Below are 14,779 nucleotides of genomic sequence, written 5' to 3'. Positions count from 1 at the left end.
ACCCAGTGGATTTTCTCATACTGGATAGAAGGCTAAAATTTGTATTTCCAAGTAAAATGATAGTATCTGCTTGTAATGCTTGTGTTCAAAATGCATTTGCACAGATAGGAGAGATGATACTAAATTATAGTAAAATTACCAAAAATATTAGAAAATCCTTGCATCAACTGACCCAGTTGACATACCTACTCCTTCTAGTGACTGTTGATCAACATTTGTCAAATTAAACTAATTGCCTGAGATTCTATTGGCCTGGATCATATACTGGATGTCTGTGCTCCAGGCCCCCTGATCCTCAACCCCTCTCAGGTTTCTAGGTCTGCTAAATGGCAGAGCATCATGGCCATTATGGACAGCTACTGGCTTCAGTTTTCTCAAAACTTGTGCCTGTCTTAAGGCTGCTCTGGTCCAGGGTCACACAACGTGAAAGCTATTAAGGATTCCTGAAATTATTTAGTTTAGCGGTTTTCAAGCTTTTTTGTCTCAAGATCCCTTCAAAGTTATTGGGGAATCCCCTAAAAATCTTTTGTTATATGAATTATATCTATTAATATTTACTACATTAGGGGCAGCTAGGTGGTGCAGTGGATAGAGCGCTGGCCCTGGATTCAGGAGGACCTGAGTTCAAATCTAGCCTCAGACACTTGACACTTACTAGCTGTGTGACCCTGGGCAAGACACTTAACCCCAACTGCCTTACCAAAAAAAAAAATATTTACTACATTAGAAATTAGAACCTCTTAGTATTATTAAGAAAATAGTTCTGATCTGGAAGGCCCTCTGGAAAGGCCTTGGGGACCTCCAGGGGTCCCCAGGACACATTTTGAAAACAGCTGATCTAGTCCAACCCTTTCATTTCACAGAAAAGGAACATTAGAGAGGAAATAGATTTTCCAGAATCATATATATTTTGTTAGTGGCAGAGCTAAAACTCGAACCCACCTCTCCTAATTTAATTAAAATAAACGAATCATCACTGAGTACCTACTAGGTACAAAAGCACTGATCTAGATTGCTGACTGACTCCCAGTCCAATGCTCTTTCTGTCTAGAAAGATCTGAACTCTCAGATTGGCAATTCCATTGACTCCAGCACAGCTCTAGTTACTAGCTGTATGATTCTGGGCAAGTCACTTACTCTCCCTGTGCCTCAGTTTCCTTATCTGTAAAATGAAGGGGTTGGACTCAATGACCTCTCAGGTCCCTTTCAACTCTAAATCTGTCCTTGCAGGCCATGAGAACTCTGGCCTTCTGTCCTATTCTAAGGCTGGAAGTCTTTCTGGGGGCGGTCTTTCCATTAGAACAGGAGTTCTTAACTTGGGGTCCATGAACTCATTTTTTAAAAAAAATTTGATTCCTGGGCTTCTTTTGTAAGCCTATTTATTTTATTTTATGCATTTGGAATCATTCTTCTGAGATGGGGTCCATGGGCCTCCCCACACTGACAAGGGAGTCAAAGTGGTTAAGAATCCCTGCAGTAGAATGTAAGTTCCTTGAGTGAAGGTACCCCCAGCACCTAGCACAGTACCTTGCACATAGTAGGTGCTTAGGAAATGCTTGTTGAGTTGAATGTCTGTTTAATTTCCAGAAGTCTCATGCCTCTGGGGTTCTTGAGGCAGCTTCCTCTCCTGCTCAAGTCCATTGAACTATTCTGCTTTTGACCTTGGCTGTTGATAGTCTTGGGCCGAGAGAGTTTAAGTCCCACAGTTCTACTTCCCCAACGCCAGTCTTGAGTTTGCTTTGTGGTTGACTGGGACACCAGGCTACTCAAAGGAAGCAGCACTTCCTACTATGAGACCAGGGCACCATTTGGGATCTAAGGGCTTACTTATCTCATGGTGTGGAGGTGAGCACCCTGCTGGGCAATAAAGGTCTCCATGCTTCCTCCAGGGGTCAAATTCCACCAAGCTACCACATTATTGTAGGCTACCCAATCCCCTCCCATTTCCCTAGCATCCAAATCAGTTGAGAAGAGTCAGCTGAAGGGGAAACACACTTAGATCAAAATGAAAAAAATGTAATAGGGATCAGGCAGACTTGTTGCTGTTGGCCTGCAGCCTATGGTGAGATACACCAGTTTATATATACATATATATATATATATATATATATTTTTTTTTAAAGGTTCCCATCTGGCTAGTAAGGGCAGCTGCCAAAGTGCGGGTGTCTGAGTCTATTAGCCTCTCTTGGGGATTCCCACCCTATGGGATAACAGAAGCAGCCTGCAGCCAGCCCTCACTCCCTCTCCTGCCAATGGGAGAATTATCAGTCTCTTCCCACACACAGGCCTCACCCTTAGATTCCTATCTGCCAACAATAAGCCCCCAAAGAGGAAAAAACCCAAGCCTGGGGAGGGAAGAACTCTATAGAGAAATCAGTGCTGGACAGTGAGGAAGAAGACTGGAGCTTCATCCAAAGACTCTCTGGTTTCCCTTACGTACTTCGGACCTCAGCTTCCCCATTGGCCATACCACCTGTCCTTCCCTACATTGTAAGGAGGAGGAATGCATTTGTGGCTCTAAAAGCACTGTGGAATATGCAGACAAGAATGTCTCCCCTGTCACTTCACTTCACTCCCCAAGGCCTATTCTGGCCCAGATTCTCCAGAGTTCCTGGCAACATCGCCCTGTGGCCCTCAGCAGGCCGAGAATAGCCAAGGCTGGAGGGTGGGGTCATGAGATAAAGAGGGGATAAGAATAAAGAAAAGAGGGCTCTTTAGCTGATGATGAGTGAGATGAGCAGAACTAGAAGAACATTGTACACAGTAACATCAACATTGAGTGTTGATCTACTGTGATGGACTATATTCTTCTCACCAATGCAATGGCACAGAAGAGTTCCAGGGAACTCGTGATGGAAGAGGATCTCCAAATCCAAGAAAAAAAAAAAGAACTGTGGAGTATAGATGCTGAATGAACCATACTATTTCTTTTGTTTTTGATGCTGTTGTTTTTTTCTATTTTGAGGTTTTCCATCATTGCTCTGATTTTTTCTCTTATAACATGACTAATACAGAAATAGGATTAATGTTATTATGTGTGTATATATATATAAAACCTATATCAGATTACCTGCTGTCTAGGGGAGGGGGGAGGGAGGGGAGGGAGGGAGAAAAATCTAAAATTGTAAAGCTTGTATAAACAAAGGTTGAGAACTATCTTTACATGTAACGGAAAAAAATAAAATACTTTATTAATTTAAAAATTAAAAAAAAAAAAAGAGGGCTCTTTGCCCCTGAAAGAGAGATGTTGCAAAGTAGTAATTATCTGAGCTGCAGTGACTTGCCATGGTCAGGTTGGATATGGAAAGCAAATAGCCTTGGGAGAAGGAACAGAAAGGAGAGGAAGAGACTCTTTGGAGGAGAAGGTAGGGGCAGGAAATGGTGGATGCTGATGAGCTGCATGACATTGGGCAAGTCATTTCATAGGATTACAGCTTTAGAGCCAGAAGAGACTTTAGAGGCCATCAAGTCTACCACCTCATGTGTTTTTTTACAGATGAGGAAACTGAGGCACAGAGCAGTTAATGACTTGTCCAGGGTCACACAGTAAGTATATGCAGTGGATTTGAATCAAGGTCTTCCTGACTCTAGCCACTAGACCACAGTGTCTCTCTAACCCTAATTTCCTCATTTATAAAATTAGGAGGTTGCTTTAGGAGGTCTCTAATAAGTCCATGCTAGTTCAAGCCTTTTATGTTTTAAGTTCTGTTCCAGCTCTAACATTTTACTCAGCAACATTTCAACAAACATTTATTATGTGCCTACTGTGTTCAAAAGAGGCAGTGTCTTTATTGGATAAAAGTGAGCCCTGAAGTCAGGAATAACTAACCTCAAGTCTCACCTCCTTTTGACTACTGGCTGTCCAGCTGGACAAGTCACTTAACCTCTCTCACTGACCTGGGAATCTCTCTAATGGCAGCAATCCCGGAGCGGCAGCTGCTCACCTTCATTGGCACAGGGAGATTCAACCCTGAGAGCTCTGGTCTAGCAGTGAAACAAAATGGGCTGAGGTCCCGCACTGCCAAGCACTGAGGGCTCATGAACAAAAAAAGCAGCCTCTGCCTTAGAGGAACTGACATTGTGTCAACAGACAGTGGATGAGGGGCTAGAGGAGGAAGGAAGGAGCACTCAGAACCAGGGAGATGAGAAAAGGCCCCACCAAGAAAGTGGCACCAGATCTGAGCCCCAAAGCAGACAAAGGAAGCAAAGGCATCCAGGCATCCAGGAATGCCGAGGTCAGGGAATGCAAGCAGTCCAGTCTGGCTGGAATTCAGAGTTTGTTAAAGGGAGTCATGTGAAATAAATGTGGAAAGGCAGGCTGGAGCCACACTGTGAAGGGCCTGACCTGCCAAGCTGAGAAGTCTGAGTCTTATCTAGGGGAGATAGGGAGCTATTGAAGATTTTTGAGCAGAGGAGTGATGATTTGGGCAATCATGTGAAGAATGAATTGCAGAAGGGTGAGACTGGGAGCAGGGAAGAGAAGCTATTTCAAAAGTTAGTGACGCTACAGAAACCATTTCAAAAGTGCAGGTGAGAGATGGTGACAGTAGCTCAATAGATTTAAAACTCTGCTTCAACTTGCTCATTTCACAGAGGAAGAAAGGGAGGCCCAAAGAAGGCCTTGTGACTTGCGCAAAGTCACACACATTGTTAGTGGCAAAGTAAGAATTCAAGGCCCGGTGGTCATGTGAAGGGAGAGAAGGGGGACAGATGTCTGCAAGACATGCAGAGGAGGAATTGATAAGATTTGGTGACAGTTGTGGGGGGTTAGTGTTAAGGAAGAGGCAAGGGTTGTCAATCTAGGAGACCAAAAGGACAGTGGTATAAGAGGATTTGGGAAAGAGGTTTGAACATCTGCAGCCAAGTGTTAAGTATCCTAAGGCCCCTCCCAGCCCTGACATTCCCTGTTCTAAGGCCCTTCCCAGCCCTGACAACCTCCGACTCTATCTCACAGGTCCTTCCTTTTCACAAGAGACAGAACCCTGTAGAATGGACAAAAGCCCAAATCTCACTCGCACTCGTTCTTTTTTGTCATGTTAGATAGGTGTGAGATGGTACCTCAGAGTTGTTTTAATTTGTATTTCTCTAATCAATTGTGATTTAGAGCATTTTTTATAAGGTAATAGCTTTGATTTCTTCATCTGAAAACTGCCTGTTCATATCCTTTGACCATTTCTCAATTGGGGAATGACTTGGATTTTTATAAATTTGATTTTGTTTCCTATATATTTTAGAAATGAGGAGGCCTTTATCAGAAACACTGTCTGTAAAAATTGTTTCCCAGCTTTCTGCCTCCCTTCTAATTTTGGCTGCAATGCAAAGTTTGTACAAAACCTTTTTAATTTAGTGTAATCAAAATAATCCATTGTGTATTTCATAATATTCTCCATATCTTGTTTGGTCATAAATTCTTCTTCTTTTCACAGATCTGAGAGGTAAACTATTCCTTTCTCTCCTAATTTACCTGTGGTATCACCCTTTATGTCTAAATCATGTACCCATTTTGACCTTATTTTAGTATAAGGTGTAAGATGTTGGTCTATGCCTAGTTTCTGCCATACTATCTTCCAGTTTTCCCAGCAGTTTTTGTCAAATACTGAGTTCCTATCCCAGATGCTGGAGTCTTTGGGTTTATCAAACAGTACATTACTAAAGCCATTTACTACTGTGTCCCCTGTGCCTAGCCTATTCCATTGATCCACCACTCTACGTCTTAGCCAGTTCCAAATAGTTTTGATGACTACTGCTTTATAGTAGAGCTTCAGATTTGCTATGGCTAGAACCCTGTCCTGTGCATTTTTTTCCCATTAGTTCCCTTGATATTCTTGACCTTTTGTTCTTCCAAATGAATTTTGTTATTATTTTTTCTAACTCTATAAAATACTTTTAGGTTCTCCCTGGCACTCAGAAGCAGCTGCTCTTTGCATTAGCTAGTTCATGTTGGATGTAGTTTTCTCCCTGACAGGCCTTGGGGGGTGAGTGACTATAAGCTTTACATACAAAGGTTTGCTGGAAGAATAAGGTCATGGATTTCTGCTTCTCCTCTCTGGCCAGGGCTAAGATTATCAGCTGATTATTCTGGACATTGGTCTGTGGTTGGACTACAGTATGGGAGGCTTCACAGCTAAGACTGACAAATGACCCAGGAATGTGGTTTCTGTGAACACTGATGTGGAGAAGCTAATGATTTGCTAGGTGACTTGAACAAGTTATTTGACCTTGTATCAAGAATCTCTGAGTGTTCATCTGTGTTCAGCATCCCCATGGCCTCCTGGTCTTTGAGGGAAGTCTAAGGAACAGTGATCTCACTTTCCCCATCTGTAAAATGGGTGAGGAGAGGGAGGCAAGATCTCTAATGATTCTTCCAGGTTCAGTGCTTTCTGACTGGGGTAGGCCCAACTAGAGAAGACTTTAAGACATGCCTGACTTCTGGGTAACAAAGACCTCGGGGATAGTCCTACCTGCTGATTGCTCCTCCATCTCAGCTCATCCTTCTGCCTCCTCCCTCACCACAAAAAGTCCCATGGGCAAAGCCAGAAGCCAGAGCCTCTGTCCAAAGCCTGAGAGCCCTGCACAGACCATGCTAGGGGCTTCTAGACAATTGGGACAGAGATCCTGCTTGCCTTGCCCCTGGGAGGCTCTCTCCCCAGCTGTATAACTCCTCATGCTCCAGGGGATTATCTGGGCCAGTCCGCTTTTTAAAGAGGAAGAAACTGGGGCTCAGAGAGGGAAATGACTTTTTTTTCTGAGCCCCCACCCCCAACAGTGATTCAGTTGCAGAGCTGGGCCAGAAATCGAGATCTCTCCTGACTCCAGGCCAAAGAAGACACTTTTCTGGGCCACAGATCCACAGATTTAAATTTCCCATGGTGCGGAAGGTCGGTGGGAATCCCCAGGAGGGGAGATGTTACCCGCCTCCCCACTGGCTCCAGTCAGTGCTCGCAGCGGTGGCAGGAATGGCCAAGAACACGATGGGGACAAGGGCTGCATGTAACAGATTCTACTTTCACTGGCTTCTGTGACTCAGGGCCTGCCAGGGCTTGGGGCCCAGTTCTGAACACAGTTCGGAGATGGTCCCAGCCAGCTGGGCTGGGGAAGGGGCTGGCGCTTGACAGGAAGCTAGGGGGCTGTGTGACTCACCCAGCCAGATTGAATTGGTTAGAAAGGAGCTGACTCAGCAAAACTCTTCAAAAAAAAAAAAAGGTACAGAAAAGAGAGAAGGAAAGACAGAATGAGGGAAAGAAGAGGAAGGAGGAGGAAAAAAGACACAGTGGTCAGATGGTTCCTCTGAGTCATTCTGGCTTCAGGACAAAAGATGGGGAGGGGAAGAGGGAAGGGAGGCAGGGTGGTAGAATGGATAGAGCAGCAAACTAGAAGATCCATGTTCTAGGCTGGGCTCTGTCCCTGTTATGATGTAACTTTGGCCATGTGGCTCTCTTCATCTGGGTCTTATTTCCTCATTCGTTAAATGAAGGGGTTAGAGCAGATCACCTCGAAGGTCTCTTTCCAGCTCTAACATTAAATGGTTACAGAATTGTATTGTTTTGCTTTAAGGAGCCTGGGGGCTCAGGGGTGGTGGGCTGATGGAAGCCCTGGAGCTTCAAGGCCTGGCTCATGGGTGGAGGTCTCAGAAGACCTTTCCAAGTCACCCTGGTTTACCTGTGCAGATTTTCCCCTCTCCTAATCCTTCCTCTGCATGACATTATCTGTTGATGGAGCTACCTCGTCCACATTATAGGATAATGATGAGGATTATTTTTGAAATCTGTTTGTTTGTTTGTTTTTGCAGGACAATGAGGATTAAGTGACTTGCCCAGGGTCACACAACTAGTGTCAAGTGTCTGAGGCCCGATTTGAACTCAGGTTCTCCTGAATCCAAGGCCAGTGCTTTATCCACTATGCCACCTAGCTGCCCCTGATGAGGATTAATTTTGGAGGGGGAGAAAGGTCCAAAGAACTAAGATTTCATTGGCACAGGGAATTCTGAGTGGGGAATCTCCTTCCAGTGGTGCAGATAGGTAATTTATCAATAATCTACAGCCTTAGGGGGCAAATGACTACTCAGCTTATAAGTGTCAGAAGTAGAATTTGAACTCAGGTCTTCCTAAATCCAAGATTAACTCTTTGTCCAGTAAACTCTGCTTTTTTTTTTTTTTTTTTTTTTTTTTGCGGGGCAATGAGGGTTAAGTGACTTGCCCAGGATCACACAACTAGTAAGTGTCAAGTGTCTGAGACTAGATTTGAACTCAGGTCCTCCTGAATCCAAGGCCAGTGCTCTATCCACTGTGCCACCTAGCCGCCCCTATACTCTGCTTTTAATAGCTACTTATATGATGCTTTAAGGCTTCCAAAATGATGTATGTATCATTAGAATAAATAAATGAATGATGTGCCAAGCACTGGGAATACAAACAGAAAATTGACAGTCTTGTTCTCAAGGAGGTCAGTCTGAGGAGCATGGGAGGCTTCACAGCTGAGACTGACAAATGACCCAGGAATGTGGTTTCTGTGGACACTGATGTGGAGAAGCTAATGATTTGCTAGGTGACTTGAACAAGTTTTTTGATCTTGTACCAAGAATCTCTGAGTGCTCATCTATCTGTGTTCAGCATCCCCATGGCCTCGTGGTCTTTGAGGGAAGCCTAAGGAACAGTGACCTCACTTTCCCCATCTGTAAAATGGGGAGCAGGTGGAAAGGCCTAAGATGGGGGGGGGAAGTCATAGAATTAGAGCTGAGATGGTCATTGAATTTAGCTTCCTCATTTTATAAGTGAAGAAACTGCGTGTAACAGTGATTTGCCCAGGGTCACACAGCTAATAAGTATCTGAGGCAAGATTTGAATCCAGGTCTTTCTGAGGTATTTGGGGTGCATCAGAAGGGCAGTACCCTGGATAGTACAAATAGTATTATCCCCATTTTACTTCTGAGGCACCTTAGGTTTAGTGACTTGCCCAAGGTCACACTTACTAACAGAAAGGGGGGTAGAGCCAGGGCTTGTACCCCAGATGTTCCAAATCCCATCTACTGCTCTTTCTGCTACCCCACATTGCTTCTCTGAACATGGTCATGCAAAAGGGCCTCTTTGTGTACTGTGTCTGCCTCTCCATGTCGCTACACAGACAGGGTAAGCTTACTGCTTTCCTGACTCCTGAAAGCCGTGTGGACTGTACCTGCATCACTGATTTCACTTCCAAAAATTTGGTTCATCTTTCCCATAGTTCTCTCCAGATGCTGGGGACTCACTCACCTTCTCGCCTTTTGATCCTGGTGGTCCAATGGGTCCCGGTAGTCCTTTGTGTCCCTGTGGGAAACAGAATACAGTCTAAGTGTCCCATGTCAAAGGCATCAGAAATTAAGGAATCTGGTAAGGCAAAGGAGGGAGGAAGAGAAGACAGACATGGAGAGACTGGACTGTCACCAAGCCTTTCTCTGACCTTAGACAAATCACTTCTAATCTCTGGGCTGCAGTTTACTTGACTGTAAAATTGAGGGGATTACACTGATGATATTGAAGGGCCCTTCTAACGTGAAGGTTCCATGCCTTTGTGACTAACTTTTCAGCGACTTCCATCATTAGTTCCAGGTTATTATGCACAAGGAACACCTTAGAGCTGGTCTTTGGAACTTATTCCTGAGCCAAAGTAACAGGCATTCTGGGAAGCTGAGCATCAGCTGATAACTCAGGTGGAATGCTGCTGGATGGGAAGGCAATGCATTGCAGCTGTTTAATCTAGTGCTAAACATGTGCCCCGACTCTGGAAGGACAACACAGGGCCCCTTTCCCATCCTGTGCATGTCATAGCTTCCTCGAGAAGCCCTGGGTATGAAGCCTCTGAAACCTTCCTATACCCCACCATGAAGACAAGCCCAGCATCTTAGCTCATCCTTTTTGCCTCCTTACCCCGCCTCCACGACCCCTCTGTGTTTCCTTCTTCTGTACCCTGTTCCATCTCTCCCCTCTCCTCCCATTGCTCTTCTTTCTCCTTCCTCTAGTCAGCTTTCCCCCCTCTGACCTATCTCTCTCCCTCCTCTGTCCCACCTCTCCTTTCTCCAACTTCTGTGTCTATGCGATGCCCTCCCTATCACTTTCTCTGACCTTTCCTTCCCCCTTCCTATTTCTCACTTTTCTCCACCACTGAATGCGGTGCCTTTGACCCGCTATCTTTACCAATTTGTAAGTGGGTAATGGTGAGTTATTTACCAACCGGCCACCATTCCATGAACCAGGCTGGGAAACACTGTTTGAACAGTTTGTACAAAGGGGCCTTCCTTTGCCCTTTTATCACTTCCCTTCTGAGAAGTGTAAGGTTACATACAATATACTACTGGGGAGCGGGACAGAGTGCTCAAGGAAAGAAGAAATGAGGAGCTTTAAAAAAATAAAATGTTAATTTACGTCATAACCAGGCAATCCAGGTTCTCCTTGCGCTCCCATCCTTCCTGGGGTACCCTGTGGAAGGAGGCAGAGAGAAGAAAAAATAAGATACTCATTGTTACTGCGGGAGGTTCATGGAAAGAAAGGACTAGATTGGGGAGCTATGCTCTCCCACGGGGCGGCCAAGTGGCCAGGCTGTTCTGGCCATTTTGCATGTTATGAAACCAAATGCTTCAGTCACATAGGGGTTGAGTTGAAGAACTAGCTCCAGAGTCATCCATGGCCACTAGCCTCTGTTTGCTGTCTTGTTAACCTCTCAAACTAGGATGCCACTGGGAAAGTCAAGAAACCCAGACCCAGATCTCTGAGCTATGTCATCCATATTACTAACCCTCTCAGAGAGATTTATACCCAATGTGGTAGAGAAGACAGAACTCTGGACTTGAAATCAGGAAGACCTGCATCCGACTCCCACTTGACACTTACTTGCTGTGTGACCATGGGTAAGTCTCTTAACCTCTCTGTGCTTCAGTTCCCTCATCTGTAAAACTGGGGATAATAATATCTAGTATCTCCCTCTCACAGTTGTGTGGAGAAAGTTAGATGATGCAAGTCAAGTACTCTGTAATCTTTAAAGCATTTTAAAAACATCATCACTGGGGGCAGCTAGGTGGCACAGTGGATAGAGTACCAGCCCTGGATTCAGGAGGACCTGAGTTCAGATCCAGCCTCAGAAGTTCAACACTTACTAGGCAAGTCACTTAACCCTAATTGCCCCATTTAAAAAAATCATCATTATCATCATTATCATCATTATTGCTATTCTTATACTAGCCCAGAAGGGATTCAGATGGCCTATGCCTCAGCAACACTTCCCCATGGAAGTGGCCTCTCTGGAGGTGGATAACCCCTCTGAGCCTTGGTTTCCTCATATGTAAAAAATGAGGGGGTTTGACTAGATTGACTGTGAGGTCATTTCCAGCTCTACTTCCACGATCCCATGACCTATAATCCCATGACCTGAATTTTCCATGCAGGATCTAAATGATTTGAACCCATTTCCAAATCTATTGGCAAGAACTGACTGAACTATTTTTAATCTATTTCCCAGCAGAAATTCTGATGGGAGATAAAACATAAGACAGGATTCAACAGATCTGGATTATTTTGTGTTAGGGGGAGTGCTAAGTCTTACAGCTTTCCTCTGAATGGTGGCGTAGTATATGAAGCTTCCTGTCAATTCTGAGCCTTTGGGGGTACCTCTGAATCCCCAGGACACTGCCTTCTTCTCTCTCAGGGATTTGTTGTACCCACAATCCCCTAGTCCCTGCCATTCCCAGCCCCCACACTTCTACCAGGTTTCCTCCTCACCCAAGGGCTCTGAGAAACAAGTCTCAGCTCTTCCCCTCTCTGCTGTCTCTCAAACACAAAGCTCTTTTCTAGTTTGTTTGTTGTTTTTTTTTCTCCTACATTTTTTTAAACTGGTAGTGACTGCAGGGGACTGGATGGCTTTAAGCTAACAGACAACAAAAGGAGAGAGTTACCAAGTTACAGGAAACTGTAAAAGCCAATATATGCAGGTATCCCTGGTCCTCATTGAAATACAGACAGAGCTAGACCTGATGACCTTCCTTAGCTATTCTCTTTCACTGACTCTTCTCTTGGTTCTTGTCCCAAGAGTTGGCGTGCCCACAGTTTCTATCCCTCTTCCGTTCTCTGCATTGGTCGGCTCCTAGATTTCCCCTGTTTTGTTTGATAAGGAACAGAAGGAAGTCCCAACCCACCCTCTGTCTGGCTCATTGATCCCTGGGTGGGATAATAAGGTTGATGTAATGTGGGCTCACAAAGGCTTCAAGTTAGCTTGGGTCTATCTCAGAGGAAACTCCAGCCCATCACAGCATCCTCCAGGGTAAAAGGTCTTTTCCTCACAGATGGCTGCACAGAGAAATCCCAATGCTTGGGATCAACCAGACAGCTAAAACTAAAGGAGATGTCATCTCTGAAACACTCTCAGCTGTTCAGCGAACAGCTGGGTAAGATACTGACATCAGTGCCAGAGGAACCAGCTGCATCAAACCCTAAATCATCTTCCAACCGGCTCAAGTACAAATGGTTCTTACAAATTGATCTCTTCCCCCTTCACCCATTCATGGGCCTTCTAAACTCAGGTCTCCCATGCCCCAGCTGCTCTGGAGTCACAGTTCCCATGGGTAGTGGATCCATTCTCACCGTTGGTCCCAGGGTTCCTCGGGATCCTTTTGGGCCTTGGTTGCCAGATGGCCCGGGCTCTCCTGGAACACCCATCTCACCGAGGTGCCCTTGGTAGCCCTTGGCACCCTATAAGAGTGAAAGGGAGATAAATTGTAATTCCCTCAGGACTATGTTATAAGAATGAGGGGAAGACCAGTAACAGCACAGGGAAAGAGGTGACAAACCCTACCTTGGGTCCAGTTCGTCCCTTCTCTCCTTGTTTGCCTGGTTTTCCTTCTGGACCCTATGGTGAAAACCCAAACCAAGAAAGAAATGAGAATTACCCAATGGGAAACCCAATAGGCTCTCCCCCTCCCTTACTCCCACCTTACCACGTGTCCTAATTTTCCTAAAGGCCTATGAAAAAAAACCAAACAACTAATCCCTCACGATGCCTATGAATCTCTAGGTGCCCTGGTGAATTGGGACAGAGTGGGCTGAGTACTCCAATACATACCCAACTCATGTTCATGGGCAGCCAGGAAAGAACAGACACCTAGTGGACCAGCTTAAGTAGAAAGCCCAGCCCCTCTGTTGGGCACATTGAAGAGGAATGAGGGGCAATCTGAACTGGAGCATTCAGGTCACCTGATGGGATGGGGAAGGAGTACAGTTCTTCTGTCTCTAGAAAGTCACTCACTACTCACTCAGAGGTAAATTGTAGACATTTCATAAGTTTTTAAAGAAAATCTATTTGCTTTTTCACCAAGTCCAACAGGCTAGTGGGGGTGGAGGGGAAGTCCAAGGTTCTGAGGTGTGTGAGTTTTTAAACTGATGATAAAATATTGCAAATCCCCCCCCCCCGCCCAGTTATATATCTCGACCCTGGATTTCAGACTTCTGTTCTGAGATGCACAGCAATGGGACTTTTGCAACAATGGTGATACAAAAATGTCTACTGGATGGCTTGGTTAAGACTAAGGGACAAGACCTTCCTAAGTTTGACAGATCTCTGAGAAGGGGGTCTGACCTCCCCAGCATGAAGCCCAAGTACCAGCAGGTACTAGAACATGGTGTCAGAAGATCAGCAAAGCTAATCTGGACAGTGACTCATGGAATGGGAAAACAATATAATACAAACACATCAGCTTCATGGAGTGAGGTCCACCAAAAGCTAAAAAAGAATCTAAGACAGCAACACCAATGGTCCTGGGCTTCCTGTGTCATAGGAAATCTACTGAACCCTAATCATACCATAGAGATCTAGCAGACAGTTAGTGGACACTGCCATGGCTTTGGAGGCAAATGCCTTGTTTGTGGATGCTTAGCTATGTTGGGTATAAGCAGCCACCCCAGACTAGGACTTCATCTCACTAAGCATCTGTTTCATTCTATGTAAAACAATGACAAAAATACCTTCTCCTGTTGCCCTCATGGGGGCTACTGTGAGGCTCAAACAAGATTATTTATTTGCCAGGACTTCATTAACTCAAAAACCCTACATACATATGAGGTTTACTCAAAGATGACCTCATTCTATGGTATTGGGTGACTTACTTCCCCTCTCCAGGTATCAGTTTGCCCATCTGTGAAATGACAAGGTTAGACAGATTGCAAAGGGCTTTAAATGCTAGACTAACAAGTTGTTATTTTATCTTCGGGGGTTCCGTGACTCTGTCTCAAACCCTCTTTTGTTCTCCCTCTGCACTTAGTGATCTCATCAGCTCTCAAGGTCTCATTTTTTTTTTTAATGCAGATGACTCACAGATCTACTTGTTCAACCCTAACCTCTCTCCCCAACTTGCAGTCTCACACCTCCAACTGTTATTAGACACCTTGAACTGAATGTTCTGAAGACATCTTAAACACAACATGCCTAAAATGTAACTCATTATTTTTCTCCCCCACCCTCCAACTCTTTCTTCCTCCTATTACTGTCCTGATTACTGTCCAAGGTACCACCATCCTCCTGGGTCACAATCTAGGCATCATTCTTTTTTTTTTTTTTTTTTAGTGAGGCAATTGGGGTTAAGTGACTTGCCCAGGGTCACACAGCTACTAAGTGTTAAGTGTCTGAGGCCAGATTTGAACTCAGGTACTCCTGACTCCAAGGCCAGTGCTCTATCCACTGCGCTATCTAGCTGCCCCCTCTAGGCATCATTCTTGACTCTTTACTCTCTCCTATATCCAATCGATTGCCAAGCCCATGCCAT

At 44.9% G+C, this 14,779-nt stretch overlaps 1 protein-coding gene across 1 annotated transcript in view; it reads right to left on the bottom strand.

Moving 5' to 3' along the window:
- COL27A1 (collagen type XXVII alpha 1 chain) overlaps window positions 1-14,779 on the bottom strand; it is a 257,922-nt gene that overhangs the window by 35,065 nt on the left and 208,078 nt on the right. Inside the window, 4 exon segments of the mRNA XM_043989157.1 lie at window positions 9,249-9,302; window positions 10,398-10,451; window positions 12,606-12,713; window positions 12,817-12,870. Of these exon segments, the coding sequence (XP_043845092.1) occupies window positions 9,249-9,302; window positions 10,398-10,451; window positions 12,606-12,713; window positions 12,817-12,870 (270 nt within the window).

This window comes from Dromiciops gliroides, chromosome 2 (assembly GCF_019393635.1).
Source record: "Dromiciops gliroides isolate mDroGli1 chromosome 2, mDroGli1.pri, whole genome shotgun sequence".
NCBI lineage: Eukaryota > Metazoa > Chordata > Mammalia > Microbiotheria > Microbiotheriidae > Dromiciops > Dromiciops gliroides.
This window is presented reverse-complemented; position numbering and strand designations above follow the sequence as displayed.